The sequence below is a fragment of the Bombina bombina genome, chromosome 4, assembly GCF_027579735.1.
Source record: "Bombina bombina isolate aBomBom1 chromosome 4, aBomBom1.pri, whole genome shotgun sequence".
NCBI lineage: Eukaryota > Metazoa > Chordata > Amphibia > Anura > Bombinatoridae > Bombina > Bombina bombina.
The window spans coordinates 32,719,509-32,737,937 of NC_069502.1; the positions used below are offsets into that span (position 1 = coordinate 32,719,509).

At 39.4% G+C, this 18,429-nt stretch overlaps 1 protein-coding gene across 1 annotated transcript in view; it reads right to left on the reverse strand.

The window, feature by feature from the left end:
• Positions 1-18,429, reverse strand: part of TRIM54 (tripartite motif containing 54) — a 301,214-nt gene that overhangs the window by 140,944 nt on the left and 141,841 nt on the right. Inside the window, exons 5-6 of the mRNA XM_053709453.1 lie at positions 5,520-5,753; positions 2,535-2,557 (exon numbers count right to left, since the gene is read on the reverse strand). Of these exons, the coding sequence (XP_053565428.1) occupies positions 2,535-2,557; positions 5,520-5,753 (257 nt within the window). The remainder of the gene's footprint in view (positions 1-2,534; positions 2,558-5,519; positions 5,754-18,429) is intronic.

The following is an 18,429-nucleotide window of genomic DNA, read 5'->3' on the forward strand; positions in this document are numbered from 1 at the left end:
GAGAGACGCCATGTGACATTATGTCTTCCTGTGTCATTATGCAGGGGAGGGAGAGACGCCATGTGACATCATGTCTGCCAGTGTCATTATGCAGGGGAGGAAGAGACACCATGTGACATCATGTCTTCCTGTGTCATTATGCGGGAGGAGGGAGAGACACCATGTGACATTATGTCTTCCTGTGTCATTATGCAGGGGAGGAAGAGACACCATGTGACATCATGTCTTCCTGTGTCATTATGCAGGGGAGGGACAGACGCCATGTGACATCATGTCTTCCTGTGTCATTATGCGGGAGGAGGGAGAGACGCCATGTGACATTATGTCTGCCTGTGTCATTATGCAGGGGAGGAAGAGACACCATGTGACATCATGTCTTCCTGTGCCATTATGAGGGGGAGGGAGAGACGCCATGTGACATTATGTCTGCCTGTGTCATTATACAGTGGAAGGTCAGATGCTATGTCACATCATGTGTGTGACGTAAAGCAAGGGACAAGCTCCATTTTGCATACATTCTCCTGTGTTATTTGATCATACCTCCCAACATTTCAAAATTCAAAAGAGGGACACCCCCTCCCCGGCAAAAAAAATTAAATGTGGTGGATGGGGCTTTAAAAAATCATAAGATTAAAGTAATATAAATAGAATTCTAAATAAAGTCATATATTTTAATACACTTAGGCAGCAAACCAAACACAAGCTCAAACCACTGGTATGGCTATGTGAGCTATGTATTTAATTAGCCTTTGCAAAGACATTGCTAAATATTTTTATATTAATTGGACATTTAATAATAAATTATTTAAAACTGCTCTCTGCATTCCACATTAATATTCTAGATTCTGGCCTTTAAAGTCAGCAAAAATGCACAGTAGCACACTAAATAACATACACTTACACATGCAGATACACACACACTACATAGCATACACTTACACATGCAGATACACACACACTACATAGCATACACTTACACATGCAGATACATACACACTACATAGCTTACACTTATACATGCAGATACACACACACTACATAGCTTACACTTATACATGTAGATACACACACACTACATAGCTTACACTTATACATGCAGATACACACACACTACATAGCGTACACTTATACATGCAGATACACACACACACTACATATCATACACTTACACATGCAGATACACACACACTACATAGCATACACATACATACAGGCAGATACTACATAGTATACACTTTTTACATGCAGATACACACACACACACACACATTACATAGCATACACTTATACATGCAGATACACACACACACTAAATAACATACACTTACACATGCAGATACACACACACTACATAGCATACACTAATACATGCAGATACACACACTACATAGCATACACTTACAAATGCAGATACACACACACTACATAGCATACACTTACACATGCAGATACACACACACACACACTAAATAACATACACTTACACATGCAGATACACACACACACTACATAGCATACACTTACACATGCAGATACACACACACTACATATCATACACTTACACATGCAGATACACACACACTACATAGCATACACATACATACAGGCAGATACTACATAGTATACACTTTTTACATGCAGATACACACACACACACACACATTACATAGCATACACTTATACATGCAGATACACACACACACACATTACATAGCATACACTTATACATGCAGATACACACACACATTACATAGCATACACTTATACATGCAGATACACACATTACATAGCATACACTTATACATGCAGATACACAGACACTACATAGTATACACTTATACATGCAGACACACACTACATAGCATACACTTTTACATGCAGATACACACTTATACATGCAGATACACATACACACACTACATAGCTTACATTTATACATGCAGACACACACACACTACATAGCATAAACTTATACCTACAGATACACACACAGTTATAGATACAGATAGACACACACACTACATCATATATGGGTATCTGTAATTCATTGTATGGGGTCCTGGGGTTGGCAAGCACATTAGCTGGCAGTCTGCGGTTGCCACTGTTCGTTACCCTGGTATTAGCACTGCTCATTGTATAAAACTGAAGGCATGCTAGTATTATCACCAGGGGTTAGACATCATCACTACCAGAGGTAGGTTAGAGAGGTCACCATTACCCGTGGTCAGAGTGTATACAGCCTTCTTACTCCTGCTTAACCCACACACCATTCCTTTTCCACAGGGAATTTAACAGGTATCTAACCATGTGAGATCAAAGCCAGCTGCTTCTGAGTGTGGGCCCAATAGAATTTTTTTTATTTTTAACTGCATGGGGCAAATCGGGACAGATGGCTAGCAACCTGGGACAGGGGGACAGACCCCACTGATGGGGGGGGGTATTTTAATACTTATTTTATTCATACAATACAATTTTAATGAACATTTTAGAAATTGAAACCAACAGTGTAGAGACAGGTATCAAGTTATACTCACTTTTTGATTAGCTCTTTGCCATTCTGTGAAGGATAGAGAGAGAGACAAAAAAGTGATATTAAATTGGCGTATCATCTTATTGTCTTCCTTATGTCTCTCCTGTATACTAGACACTTCTATCAAATTATTTGTTTCCCTTTGTCCCCTGGTCATTAAATCCTTATCCCACACGTTCCTGTCAGTCCCTCTCTCTGCCTTTGTCTCTCTGCCTTTGCAGTGAGCTGCAGTAGGTAAAATATATATATCAGCTAATGAGCAGTAGTAGGTAAATATGTATCCGCTAATGAGCAGTAGTAGGTAAATATGTATCAGCTAATGAGCAGTAGTAGGTAAATATGTATCAGCTAATGAGCAGTAGTAGGTAAATATGTATCAGCTAATGAGCAGTAGTAGGTAAATATAAATCAGCTAATGAGCTGTAGTAGGTAAACATGTATCAGCTAATGAGCAGTAGTAGGTAAACATGTATCAGCTAATGAGCAGTAGTAGGTAAATATGTATCAGCTAATGAGCAGTAGTAGGTAAATATGTATCAGCTAATGAGCAGTAGTAGGTAAATATGTATCAGCTAATGAGCAGCAGTAGGTAAATATGTATCAGCTAATGAGCAGTAGTAGGTAAATATATATCAGCTAATGAGCAGTAGTAGGTAAATATGTATCAGCTAATGAGCAGTAGTAGGTAAATATGTATCAGCTAATGAGCAGTAGTAGGTAAATATGTATCAGCTAATGAGCAGTAGTAGGTAAATATGTATCAGCTAATGAGCAGTAGTAGGTAAATATGTATCAGCTAATGAGCAGTAGTAGGTAAATATGTATCAGCTAATGAGCAGTAGTAGGTAAATATGTATCAGCTAATGAGCAGTAGTAGGTAAATATGTATCAGCTAATGAGCTGTAGTAGGTAAATATGTATCAGCTAATGAGCAGTAGTAGGTAAATATGTATCAGCTAATGAGCAGTAGTAGGTAAACATGTATCAGCTAATGAGCAGTAGTAGGTAAATATATATCAGCTAATGAGCAGTAGTAGGTAAATATGTATCAGCTAATGAGCAGTAGTAGGTAAATATGTATCAGCTAATGAGCAGTAGTAGGTAAATATGTATCAGCTAATGAGCTGTAGTAGGTAAATATGTATCAGCTAATGAGCAGTAGTAGGTAAATATATATCAGCTAATGAGCAGTAGTAGGTAAATATGTATCAGCTAATGAGCAGTAGTAGGTAAATATGTATCAGCTAATGAGCTGTAGTAGGTAAATATGTATCAGCTAATGAGCAGTAGTAGGTAAATATGTATCAGCTAATGAGCAGTAGTAGGTAAATATGTATCAGCTAATGAGCAGTAGTAGGTAAATATGTATCAGCTAATGAGCAGTAGTAGGTAAATATGTATCAGCTAATGAGCAGTAGTAGGTAAATATGTATCAGCTAATGAGCAGTAGTAGGTAAATATGTATCAGCTAATGAGCAGTAGTAGGTAAATATGTATCAGCTAATGAGCAGTAGTAGGTAAATATATATCAGCTAATGAGCAGTAGTAGGTAAATATATATCAGCTAATGAGCAGTAGTAGGTAAATATATATCAGCTAATGAGAAGTAGTAGGTAATATATGTATCAGCTAATGAGCAGTAGTAGGTAAACATGTATCAGCTAATGAGCAGTAGTAGATAAATATGTATCAGCTAATAAGCAGTAGTAGGTAAATGTGTATCAGCTAATGAGCAGTAGTAGGTAAATGTGTATCAGCTAATGAGCATTAGTAGGTAAATATGTATCAGCTAATGAGCATTAGTAGGTAAATATGTATCAGCTAATGAGCAGTAGTAGGTAAATATGTATCAGCTAATGAGCAGTAGTAGGTAAACATGTATCAGCTAATGAGCAGTAGTAGGTAAATGTGTATCAGCTAATGAGCATTAGTAGGTAAATATGTATCAGCTAATGAGCAGTAGTAGGTAAATATGTATCAGCTAATGAGCAGTAGTAGGTAAATATATATCAGCTAATGAGCAGTAGTAGGTAAATGTGTATCAGCTAATGAGCAGTAGTAGGTAAAATATCTATCAGCTAATGAGCAGTAGTAGGTAAATATGTATCACCAAATGAGCAGTAATAGGTAATAGTTATTAGCCAATGAGCAGTATTACGTAAAACGTATAAGACAATGAGTAGTACTAGGTAATACTTAAAAGACAACGAGCAGTACTAGATAATACTTATTAGCCAATGAGCAGTACTAGGTAATACTTATAAGACAATGAGCTGTACTAGGTAATACTTATTAGCCAATGAGCGGTACTAGATAATAGTTATTAGCCAATGAGCAGTACTGGGTAATACTTATTAGCCAATGAGCAGTACAAGATAATACTTATTAGCCAATGAGCAGTACTAGGTAATACTTATAAGACAATGAGCAGTACTAGGTAATACTTATTAGCCAATGAGCAGTACTAGATAATACTTATTAACCAATGAGCAGTACTAGGTAATACTTATTAGCCAATGAGCAGTACTAGGTAATACTTATAAGACAATGAGCAGTACTAGATAATACTTATTAGCCAATGAGCAGTACTAGATAATACATATTAGCCAATGAGCAGTACTAGGTAATACTTATTAGCCAATGAGCAGTACTAGGTAATAGTTATAAGACAATGAGCAGTACTAGGTAATACTTATTAGCCAATGAGCAGTACTAGATAATACTTATTAGCCAATGAGCAGTACTAGATAATACTTATTAGCCAATGAGCAGTACTAGGTAATACTTATTAGCCAATGAGCAGTACTAGGTAATACTTATAAGACAATGAGCTGTAGCAGGAAGCACACAACTAATACTGCTATCAGCTTAAGCTTAAAAAAATTAACATATTTAAATGTGGCTCTATCATAGCAATAACAGGACATGTTTTAATTACAATGTCCCTTTAACCCATGTCTCCCAATGCCCCAAGCCATCTCCCTGTCACCTGCAAGAACGTTGCCATCTGTGGCTCATCCATGAACTGTATAGAAGTCTCCACCAGTTTGGAAGTCACCTCCAGGTGGTCACCATGTTGGCGGATCAGGTTCCGGACGGACTGGAGCTTCTCCTCCTGCTGCCGTGTAATGCACTGCAACAGTTCCTTCTTCCTCTCCTCCAGAATGTTATACAGAGAGTCAAAGCGCTGGCTTAGAAGCTGCTTCTGCCTCCGGCTGTTATCCTGCCGAAAGAGGAGGAACCGTTCAGAATTTATAGGGTGCTATACATAGGGGAATAGGGCTGTATAGGGTCAGAACACAGCAATATACAGCAAACTAGATCACTATACAGAGGTAGGGTCATATAGTATTGTACAGAATGTATAAGGTGCTTGTAAGAATATATATTTAACCACACTGACAGCATTTTGTATAAGCATTCCATTTTAAGATGAGTTAATTATATTTCATTATAATATGGTTTATTGTGCTGTGAGAAATATGCTGAGTTTAGAATTTTAGTTTCATTTACAACAATTGTATCTCAAGAGTAGCCTTACTATGTCTTGGCGATGTGCCCAGATATACTTTTATCTAACATACCTCGCTCATTAAAATACTACTTTTTATTCCTTATTTTTAATATAGTTCTTTGTTCTAAACAAGCTTGTGTAAAATGGTCTGACTATGATACGTCATTGTTTAACCCCATATACTGTAACCATTGTCTATAAAATTATGTTATGCTTTATAATAAACAGAACAGTGATTAGACTTTACTTGCTGTCTGCTGATTGCTGTTAACCGAGATATCTCGCAAAGGTGACCCATTTAGTTCCAGGTGAAGGTGTAGAATAGTGCTAAGTGTCAAGTGATATCCCCGGTCATAAGAAAACGCCTAACAATTCTGGTGTCAGAGTGTGGGATTCACACAGGGGTAAGTAGATAAGTGTTTTTATTCTGCTTTTCCCTCTGCTGATTTCTTAGAGAATGTTTTTATAAAATATTTAGACAAGTTGTTAACAACATCTTTGTGTTTGCAGGATGAGATCATGGAGCTGTATCCAGAGGGGGGAAAAAACACTAACTAAATGATTTTTGAGTTTTCCATATTTAGGTAAAGCTGTACAGATAAAATTCCATAGTCCACATTCCAAAAGATTGAAGATTGAATGCAAGTAAACCTTTTAAATAAAGAGATGCCTGGTGCCTAGGTGGAAAAAAAGAAAGAAGGAGGAGAAAAAAAAAACTTTTGTCAAGATTGTTTAACCACCATACTGCAGTAAAAGATGCTGAACTATCTTTTGGATCCATTCTTTACATTACACGCTGGTACCAGCCCCAGAACTGGACTCTGGGTAATCTATGACTGTTTCCTATGATGTGTGTCTTCAGAACATAAAGACAATTCTTCTCTTGACTGTGCCTTGACTGTTAGAGTTGAGAACCTGTTACTGTTACGCTGTTACAGAGTCATCCACAGCTAAATTAGGGGAGTATTGTTTTAACATGTTCACTTATATTGCTTGTTTTGTATTCTCTTGTAATTGTGTTATTTTTATTGACCATATTAGTTATAAGAAGTCATATAGCTTTGTCTGCAGAAAAACATAATTTATGTAAGAACTTACCTGATAAATTCATTTCTTTCATATTGGCAAGAGTCCAAGAGCAAGTGACGTATGGGATATACAATCCTACCAGGAGGGGCAAAGTTTCCCAAACCTCAAAATGCCTATAAATACACCCCTCACCACACCCACAATTCAGTTTAACGAATAGCCAAGTAGTGGGGTGATAAGAAAGGAGTAAAAAGCATCAACAAAGGAATTTTGAAATAATTGTGCTTTATACAAAAAAATCATAACCACCATAAAAAGGGTGGGCCTCATGGACTCTTGCCAATATGAAAGAAATTAATTTATCAGGTAAGTTCTTACATAAACTATGTTTTCTTTCATGTAATTGGCAAGAGTCCATGAGCTACTGACGTATGGGATAGCAATACCCAAGAAGTGGAACTCTACGCAAGAGTCACTAGAGAGGGTGGGAAAAATAAAAACAGCCATTTTCCGCTAAAAAAAATTAATCCACAACCCAAAACATAAGTTTAGTCTCATAATCAAAAAGAAAAAACTTAAATCAGAAGCAGAAGAATCAAACTGAAACAGCTGCCTGAAGAACTTTTCTACCAAAAACTGCTTCCGAAGAAGCAAATACATCAAAATGATAGAACTTAGTAAATGTATGCAAAGAAGACCAAGTTGCTGCTTTGCAAATCTGATCAACTGAAGCCTCATTCTTAAAAGCCCAAGAAGTGGAAACTAATCTAGTAGAATGAGCTATAATTCTCTGACGCATGGTTTTTCCCGACTCCAAATAAGCTTGATGAATCAAAAGCTTTAACCACGATGCCAAAGAAACGGCAGAAGCCTTCTGACCTTTCCTGGAACCAGAAAAGCTAATAAATAGACTGGAAGTCTTCCTGAAAACTTTAGTAGTTCAACATAATATTTCAGAGCTCTTACCACATCCAAAGAATGTAAAGATCTCTCCAATGAATTCTTAGGATTAGGACACAAAGAAGGGGCAACAAATTCTCTATTAATGTTGTTAGAATTCACAACCTTGGGTAAGAATTTAAATGAAGTCCGCAAAACTGCCTTATCCTGATGAAAAAGCAGAAAAGGAGATTCACAAGAGAGAGCAGATAATTCAGAAACTCTTCTAGCAGAAGAGATGGCCAAAAGGAACAACACTTTCCAAGAAAGTAGTTTAATGTCCAAAGAATGCATAGGCTCAAATGGAGGAGCCTGTAAAGCATTTCAAACCAAATTAAGACTCCAAGAGAGAGTAGGGCACTGAGAACTATTGAAAAGATTGTTGGAGCTGTCGCTAGACCAAAAGGAAGAGCAACAAATTGGTAATGCTTGTCTAGAAAAGAGAATCTCAGGAACTGATCGTGATCTGGATGAATTGGAATATGAAGATATGCATCCTGTAAGTCTATTGTGGACATATAATGCCCTTGCTGAACAAAAGGCAGAATAGTCCTTATAGTAACCATCTTGAAAGTTGGTACTCTTACATATTAATTCAAAATCTTTAGATCCAAAACTGGTCTGAATGAATTTTCTTTCTTTGGGACAATAAATAGATTTGAATAAAACCCCAGACCCTGTTCCCGAAACGGAACTGGCATTATTACCCCTGATAACTCCAGGTCTGAAACACACTTCAGGAAAGCCTGAGCCTTTACTGGGTTTGCTGGAATGCGTGAGAGAAAAAATCTTCTCACAGGTGGTCTTCTCTGAATCCTATTCTGTACCCCTGAGAGAAAATACTCTGAATCCATTGATTTTGGACCGAATTGATCCAAACATCTTTGAAAAATCTTAATCTGCCCCCCACCAGCTGAGCTGGAATGAGGGCCGCACCTTCATGCGGACTTGGGGGCTGGCTTTGATCCCTTAAATGGCTAGGATTTATTATAATTTGAGGAAGGTTACCCACTGGAAACAGATTCCTTGGGGGAAGGATTAGATTTCTGTTCCTTATTTGTCGAAAGGAACAAAACCGATTAGACGCTTTAGATTTACCCTTAGGTCTTTTATCCTGAGGCAAAAAAACTCCCTTCCCCCCAAGTGACAGTTGAAATTATTGAATCCAACTGAGAACCAAATAACTTATTACCTTGGAAAGAAAGAAATAGCAATCTGGACTTAGAAGTCATATCAGTATTCCAAGATTTAAGCCACAAAGCTCTTCTAGCTAAAATAGCTAAACACATAGATTTAACATCAATTTTGATTATATCAAAAATAGCATCACAGATAAAATGATTAGCATGTTGAAGCAAGCGAACAATGCTAGACAAATCAGAATCCAATTCTTGTTGCGCTAAATTTTCCAACCAAAAAGTTGATGCAGCTGCAACATCAGCCAAAGAAATTGCAGGCCTGAGAAGATGACCAGCATATAAATAGGCTTTCCTTAGATAAGATTCAAGTTTCCTAAAAGATCTTTAAAAGAAGTACTATCTTCCATAGGAATAGTAGTACATTTAGCAAGAGTAGAGATAGCCCCATCAACTTTAGGTTTTTTTTCCCAAAACTCTAAAGAAACTGCTGGCAAAGGGTACAATTTTTAAAACCTTGAAGAAGGAATAAAAGAAGTACCAGGCCTATTCCATTCCTTAGAAATCATATCAGAAATAGCATCAGGAACTGGAAAAACCTCTGGAATAACCACAGGAGGTTTATAAACAGAATTTAAACGTTTACTAGTTTTAATATCAAGAGGACTAGTTTCCTCCATATCCAATGTAATCAACACTTCTTTTAACAAAGAACCAATATACTCCATTTTAAACAAATAAGAAGATTTGTCAGTGTCAATATCTGAGGTAGGATCTTCTGAACCAGATAGATCCTCATCAGAGAAGGATAATTCAGTATGTTGTCGGTCATTTTAAATTTTATCAACTTTATGAGAAGTTTTAAAAGACCTTTTACGTTTATTAGAAGGCGGAATAGCAGACAAAGCCTTCTGTATAGAATCAGAAATAAATTCTTTTAAATTTACAGGTATATCTTGCGCATTATATGTTGAGGGAACAGCAACAGGTAATGAACTACTACTGATGGATACATTTTCTGCATGTAAAAGTTTTATCATGACAACTATTACAAACCACAGCTGGAGATAACACCTTAATAATCTAAAAATGAAAACCAGTCTGGACCTGATCAAATCCCAGCAATGCTGTTGAAGCTCAGTGGGCTGGCAATTGCTAAGCCTGTCACAACCCTAATTAACGAATCCTTGGTGTCTGGATACATACCCAAACTCTGGAAAACTGCAAGAGTAGTGCCTATTCATAAAAGTGGGGAGTTAACCTTGGTTTCTAACTATCGCCCTATATCATTGCTCCCAGTATTGTCAAAAATCTTAGAAAAATGCGTCTATATGCAATTATGCGAGTATTACCAACTTTCTAACTATCTGACCCCTGATCAATTAGGTTTTCGACCGAATCACTCCACTACAACTGCCCTCCTAAAAGTTTGCAACGACATCCAAACTGGCATGGAACAAGGAGACCTAACTGGAGCTATTTTTCTTGATTTTGCTAAGGCTTTTGACACAGTGGACCACGACATACTACTGCTCAAACTAAAAAATTCTGGTATTGCTGATCGTCCGTTAACCTGGTTTAGATCATATGTATTGGATCGATCACAATAGGTCTCTGTTTCTAAAAGTGAATTCCTCTCTCTCCCAGTCACATGTGGTGCTCCCCAAGGTTCTATTCTCGGCCCCCTACTATTCACATTATTTATAAATGATTTGCCTAATGTCTGCAAATCCTCAACTGTACGCAGACGACACAGTAATCTATGCAAACAAATCTGATCTACCGCAGCTTGAAGCAGTGCTCCAAGACCAGTTCACAGAGGTAGAAAAGTGGATCTCAAAAAACAAACTCTTCCTAAATACTGACAAAACTGTCACAATGATCTTTGGAACTGGGCCTAAATTACACAAATTACAAAATTCCCATCTACGCATCAAAACAAAATCCAATTGCACGCTTACCGCAGTCCACTCTTTCAAATACTTGGGTATGTTCTTAGACCCTAATCTATCTTTTGGTCTCCACATAGAAAAACTTGCATCTAAACTTTATCCAAAATTAGGTGCCCTGTACAGAAACAAGCAAGAGAAAGGAGAAACTATAGGGTGCAGTGGTGACTGTAGTTTAAAAAATAAAAAACACCTGCCTTAAAATGACAGGGCGGGCCGTGGACTGGATACACCACAAGAGAAATAAATTTATCAGGTAAGCATAAATTTTGTTTTCTCTTGTAAGGTGTATCCAGTCCACGGATTCATCCATTACTTGTGGGGTATCAATACCAAAGCTATAGTACACGGATGAAGGGAGGGACAAGGCAGGCGCTCAAATGGAAGGCACCACTGCCTGTAAGACCTTTCTCCCAAAAATAGCCCCCGAAGAAGCAAAAGTATCAAATTTATAGAATTTAGAAAAGGTATGAAGCGAAGACCAAGTCGCCGCCTTACAAATCTGTTCAACAGAAGCCTCATTTTTAAAAGCCCACGTGGAAGCCACCGCTCTAGTGGAATGAGCTGTAATTCTTTCAGGAGGCTGCGGGCCAGCAGTCTCATAGGCTAAGCGGATTATACTTCTTAACCAAAAAGACAGAGAGGTTGCTGAGACAAAAATAGCATTGCACCCACTTGCAAATGGATGATTAACCCCTCAGGCTCAAAAACGAAGCAAAAAAATGGTAAAACCGTTATAACAGTCACAAGCAAACTGCCACAGCTCTACTGTGGCTCCTACCTTCCCATAAAACGACTTTTGTAGGCACAAAAACCCTTTACAGAGGTCCAATATGTCAGGGGACTCCTTCAGGGAAGCTGGTGTCTCAGAATGTAAAAACTACTGCGCAATTAGAGCGCAAAAATAGGCCCCTCCCACCATGCACTCAAAGTGAAAGGGCCATAATAACTACTCCTAGGAGAAATCTAGTCAGCCATGTGGAAAACTAGGCCCCAAATAAAGATTTATCACCCTTAGTAAAAAACGTTCTTTATAAATCATGTAAACGTTTAACATACTAAGCCATAAGAGCAAGTAATATGAATATTACCTTTTACTGCAAGCATGATGCCAGTCGTTTGTTAAATCACTGCAATCAGGCTTACCTTAAATATATCAGGCACTGTCAGCATTTTCTAGACCTTATTATCTCTCTAGAAAAAAATATACTGAACATACCTCTGGGCAGTTAATTCTGCAGGCCGTTCCCCCAGCTGAAGTTTTCCCATACTCTTCAGTTATGTGTGAGAACAGCAGTGGATCTTAGTTACAACCTGCTAAGATCATCAAAAACCTCAGGCAAAACTCTTCTTCTAATTTCTGCCTGAGGTAAAAACAGTACAACGCCGGTACCGTTTAAAATAACAAACTTTTGATTGAAGATAAACTACACTAATACACCACATCTCTTGATACTTCCTTTCTTGTCAAGAGCTGCAAGAGAATGACTGGAGGTGGCAGTTAGGGGAGGAGCTATATAGACAGCTCTGCTGTGGGTGATCCTCTTGCAGCTTCCTGTTGGGAAGGAGAATATCCCACAAGTAATGGATGAATCCGTGGACTGGTAGAGAGAGCACCCACAGCAGAGCTGCCTATATAGCTCCCCCCTTAGCTTCATTCGACCGAAGGCTAGGAAGAAAAAGGAGAAACTATAGGGTGCAGTGGTGACTGAAAGTTTAAAAATAAAAATATATATGCCTGTCTTAATAAACAGGGCGGGCCGTGGACTTGATACATCACAGGAGAAATAAATTTATCAGGTAAGCATAAATTATGTTTTCTCTTGTAAGATGTATCAAGTCCACGGATTCATCCTTACTTGTGGGATACCAATACCAAAGCTTTAGGACATGGATGAAGGGAGGGACAAGACAGGGACCTTAAACTGAAGGCACCACTGCTTGTAGAACCTTTCTCCCAAAAATAGCCTCCGAAGAAGCAAAAGTATCAAATTTGTAAAATTTGGAAAAAGTATGAAATGAAGACCAAGTCGCCGAATTACAAATCTGTTCAAGAGAAGCCTCATTTTTAAAAGCCATGTGGAAGCCAAAGCTCTAGTAGAATGAGCAGTAATTCTTTCAGGAGACTGTTGGCCAGCAGTCTCATAAGCCAAACGGATGATGCTTTTCAGCCAAAAGGAAAGAGAGGTAGCCGTAGCCTTCTGACCTCTCCGCTTACCAGAATAAACAACAAACAATGAAGATGTTTGACGGAAATCTTTAGTTGCTTGCAAGTAGAACTTTAAAGCACGAACCACATCAAGATTGTGCAACAGACGTTCCTTCTTTGAAGAAGGATTAGGACACAGTGAAGGAACAACAATCTCTTGATTGATATTCTTATAAGAAACAACCTTAGGAAGAAACCCAGGTTTGGTACGCAAAACCACCTTATCTGCATGGAAAATAAGATAAGGGCAATCACAATGTAAAGCATATAGCTCAGAAACTCTTCGAGACGAAGAGATAGCTACTAAAAACAAAACTTTCCAAGATAGAAGTTTAATATCCATGGAATGCATAGGTTCAAACGGAACCCCTTGAAGAACTTTAAGAACTAAATTTAGGCTCCATGGCGGAGCAACAGGTTTAAATACAGGCTTGATTCTGACCAAAGCCTGACTAAATGCTCGAACGTCTGGGACATCTGCCAGACATTTGTGTAGAAGATTAGACAAAGCAGATATTTGTCCTTATAAGGAACTAGCTGATAATCCCTTCTCCAAACCTTCTTGGAGAAAAGACAATATTCTAGAAATCCTAATCTTACTCCATGAGTAACCTTTGGATTCACACCAATAAAGATATTTGCGCCAAATCTTATGATAGATCTTCCTGGTGACAGGCTTTCTAGCCTGAATCAGGGTATCAATGAACGACTCAGAGAAACCACGCTTTGATAGAATCAGGCATTCAATCTCCAAGCAGTCAGACGCAGAGAAATTAGATTTGGATGCGTGAACAGACCTTAGATTAGAAGGTCCTGCCTCATCGGCAGAGTCCATGGTAGAACCGAGGACATGTCCACTAGGTCTGCATACCAAGTCCTGCGTGGCAACGCAGGTGCTATCAGAATCACTGAAGCTCTCTCCTGCTTTATTCTGGCAACCAGACGTAGAAGGAGAGGAAATACATAGGCCAGATTGAAGGACCAAGGCACTGCTAGACCATCTATCAGTACCGCCTTGGGATCCCGGGACCTGGACCCGTAACGAGAAAGTTTGGCATTCTGATGGGACTCCATCAGATCCAATTCTGGTGTGCCCCATAGCTGAATCAGCTGGGCAAATACCTCCGGATGGAGTTTACATTCCCACAGATGAAAAGTCTAACAACTTAGGAAATCCGCCTCCCAGTTCTCAACTCCTGGGATGTGGATTGCTGAGAGATGGCAACAGTGATCCTCTGCCCATCTGATTATTTTGGTTACCTCCATCATCGCTAGAGAACTCCTTGTTCCTCCTTGATGATTGATATAAGCTACAGTCGTGATGTTGTCCGACTGAAACCTGATGAATTTGGCCGCAGCAAGCTGAGGCCACGCCTGAAGCGCATTGAATATCGCTCTCAGTTCTAGAATATTTATCGGGAGAAGAGATTCCTCCCGAGACCATAAGCCCTGTGCTTTCAGGGAGTTCCAGACTGCATCCCAGCCTAGCAGGCTGGTATCTGTCGTTACAATGAGCCACTCTGGCCTGCGGAAACACATTCCCTGAGACAGGTGGTCCTGAGACAACCACCAGAGAAGAGAATCTCTGGTCTCCTGGTCCAGATGCAGTTGAGGAGACAAATCTGCATAATCCCCATTCCACTGTTTGAGCATGCATAGATGTAGTGGTCTGAGGTGTAGGCGGGCAAAAGGAACTATGTCCATTTCCACTACCATGAGTCTGATTACCTCCATATACTGAGCCACTGATGGCCGAGGAATGGAATGAAGAGCTCGGCAAGTGGGTAAGAGCTTTGATTTTCTGACCGCCATCAGAAATATTTTCATTTCTACCGAGTCTATCAGAGTCCCTAGGAAGGAAACTCTTATAAGAGGGAAGAGAGAACTCTCTTTTATGTTCACTGTCCACCCGTGAGATCTCAGAAAAGCCAACACAATGTCCATGTGAGATTTGGATAGCTGGAAAGTTGAAATAAAATGTTGTCTAGATAAGGCGCCACTGCTATGCCCCGTGGTCGTAGAACCGCCAGAAGGGACCCTAGCACCCTTGTGAAAATTCTGTGAATAGGGATGTGTAGAAACGCATCCTTTAAGTCCACGGTGGTCATATATTGACCCTCCTGGATCATAGGTAGAATAGACCGAATGGTCTCCATCTTGAATGATGGAACTTTGAGGAACTTGTTTAGAATTTTGAGATCCAAGATTGATCTAGTAAAAACCTAGCCCCTGTTCCTCTTTTGGGACTGGGCGGATCACCCCCATGGTATGTAGGTCTTCTACACAGTGTAAGAACGCCTCTCTCTTTGTCTGTTTATAGACAATCGAGAAATGTGAAAAGTCCCCCTTGGAAGAGAGCCTTTGAATTCCAGAAAATATCCCTGGGACACAATTTCTAAAACCCAGGGATCGTGAACATCTCTTGCCCAAACCTGAGCGAAGAGAGAGAGTCTGCCCCCTACTAGATCTGGTCCTGGATCGGGGCCACCCCTTCATGCTGTCTTAGAGGCAGCTGCAGTCTTCTTGGCCTGTTTACCCTTGTTCCAAGCCTGGTTAGGTCTCCAGACTGACTTGGATTGGGCAAAATTCCCCTCTTGCTTTGCAGCAGAGGAAGCTGAAGCGGGACCACTCTTGAAATTCCAAAAGGAAGGAAAATAATTTTGTTTGGTCCTCATCTTATTTGATCTATCCTGAGGGAGGGCATGACCTTTACCTCCAGTGATGTCTGAAATAATCTCTTTCAGTTCAGGCCCAAATAGGGTGTTTCCCTTGAAAGGGATGTTCAAAAGTTTAGTTTTAGATGACATATCAGCAGACCAGGATTTAAGCCATAACGCCCTGCGTGCTAAAATGGCAAAACCTGAATTCTTTGCCGCTAATTTAGCCAGTTGAAAAGCGGCATCTGTAATAAAAGAATTAGCCAATTTAAGGGCCTTAATTCTGTCCAAAATTTCTTCTAATGGAGTCTCCATCTGAAGAGCCTCTTCTAGAGCCTCAAACCAGAAAGCAGCTGCAGTAGTTGCAGGAACAATGCACGCAATAGTTTGAAGAAGAAAACCTTGATGAACAAAAATTTTCTTCAGGAGACCCTCTAATTTTTTATCCATAGGATCTTTGAAAGCACAACTGACTTATAGGTATAGTTGTACGCTTAGACAGAGTAGAAATAGCTCCCTCCACCTTAGGAACTGTCTGCCACGAGTCCCGCATGGTGTCAGATATGGGAAACATTTTCTTAAAAACAGGAGGGGGAATGAACGGAATACCTGGTCTATCCCACTCCTTAGCAATAATATTCACAATCCTCTTAGGGACTGGAAAATAAAAACATCAGTGTAAACAGGAACCTCTATAGGGTCACAATCATCTAGAGCCGCTAATACCTCCCTGAGCAATAAGCGGAGTTGTTCAAGCTTAAATTTAAAGGCCGTCATATCAGAATCTGTCTGAGGAAGCGTCTTTCCTGAATCAGAAATTTCTCCCTCAGATAACAAATCCCTCACCCCTACCTCAGAGCATTGTGTTTGTGAGAGCATATCAGAAACGGCTACTAAAGCGTCAGACGGCTCAGCATTTTTCCTTAACCCAGAGCTGTCCCGCTTTCCTTGTAAACCAGGCAGTTTGGATAAAACCTCTGTGAGGGTTGTATTCATAACTGTGGCCATGTCTTATAAAATAAATGAATTCGATGCACTAGAGGTACTTGGCGTCACTTGTGCGGGTGTTACTGGTTGTGACACTTGGGGAGAGCTAGATGGCGAACCCTCATTTACTTCTGACTGAGAATCATCTATTGCTCTAATTTTAAGTACCAATATATGTTCTTTATAGTTTATAGACATATCAGTACAATTGGGACACATTCTAAGAGGGGGTACCACAATGGCTTCCAAACATATTGAACAAGGATTTTCCTTGGTGTCGGACATGTTAAACAGGCTAGCAATGTAACAAGCAAGCTTGGAAAACACTTTAATCAAAGTAAATAAAACTTAGAAATAAAACGGTACTGTGCCTTTAAGAGAAAAAAAGCTGCACAAATTCTGCAAAACAGTGTAAAAAAGCAGTAAACATAACGGAATTTTTACAGTAGTATCATAGAAACTTTGCCCAGCTATGCAAATAAACAATTAACCCCTTAATGGCAAAACCGGATTGAAAAAACATCAAATCCAGTAAAAAAGACTTTCAGCACTTTGCCACAGCTCTACTGTGGCTCCTACCTGCCCATCAGAACAATTTGTGGGGAAAAAAACTTCTTTTGCAGCCCTCAAACACGACAGAAACCTCTGGAGAAGCAGTTAGAAGTCTCAGAGGAAAAGAAACTGCGCAACTGAGGTGCGAAAATAGGCCCCTCCCACCTCACTCAATGTTTTGAGGCCTAACAGACAAACACTAGAGTGTCTCTTAATTAACCATGTGGGTTAGAAAACTCAAAAACAAGCCACAATGACCACTTTAGTCCCTTCAAAAAACGTTATAATTGCATCATTTACTGAACAAACAAAAACGTTTTTACCAAACAGTGTCACCAGTAACTAATGAGCCCTTCATGCAAGCTGAAATTCCTATCCAAGTGTCTGAATACAGCTTACCCTTCTTCCCTCATGGGGATATTGCCAGCCTTTTCTAGAAATAACAGTCTGTCTAGAAAAAAATAGACTGAACCTACCTTAATGCAGTTTAGCCTGCAAACTGTTCCCCCAACTGAAGTTTTCCTGTACTCTTCAGCCCTTGTGAGAACAGCAGTGGATCTTAGTTACAAAGTGCTAAGATCATCATCCTCCTTGCAGAAATCTTCATCCCTTTTCTGCCAGAGAGTAAATAGTACACACCGGTACCATTTAAAAATAACAAACTTTTGCTTGAAAAAATAAAAACCTAACATTTTTGTCACCACACTCCTCTTTGCCCTTCCTAGCAGTTAAGCAGGCAGAGAAAATGACTGAGGGGTGGAGCTAAGGGGGGAGCTATATAGGCAGCTCTGCTGTGGGTGCTCTCTCTGCCACTTCCTGTAGGGGAGGAGAATATCCCACAAGTAAGGATGAATCCGTGGACTCGATACATCTTACAAGAGAAAAGATTGTACAGCAAATGCTGATACCTATCATGGATTATGGGGA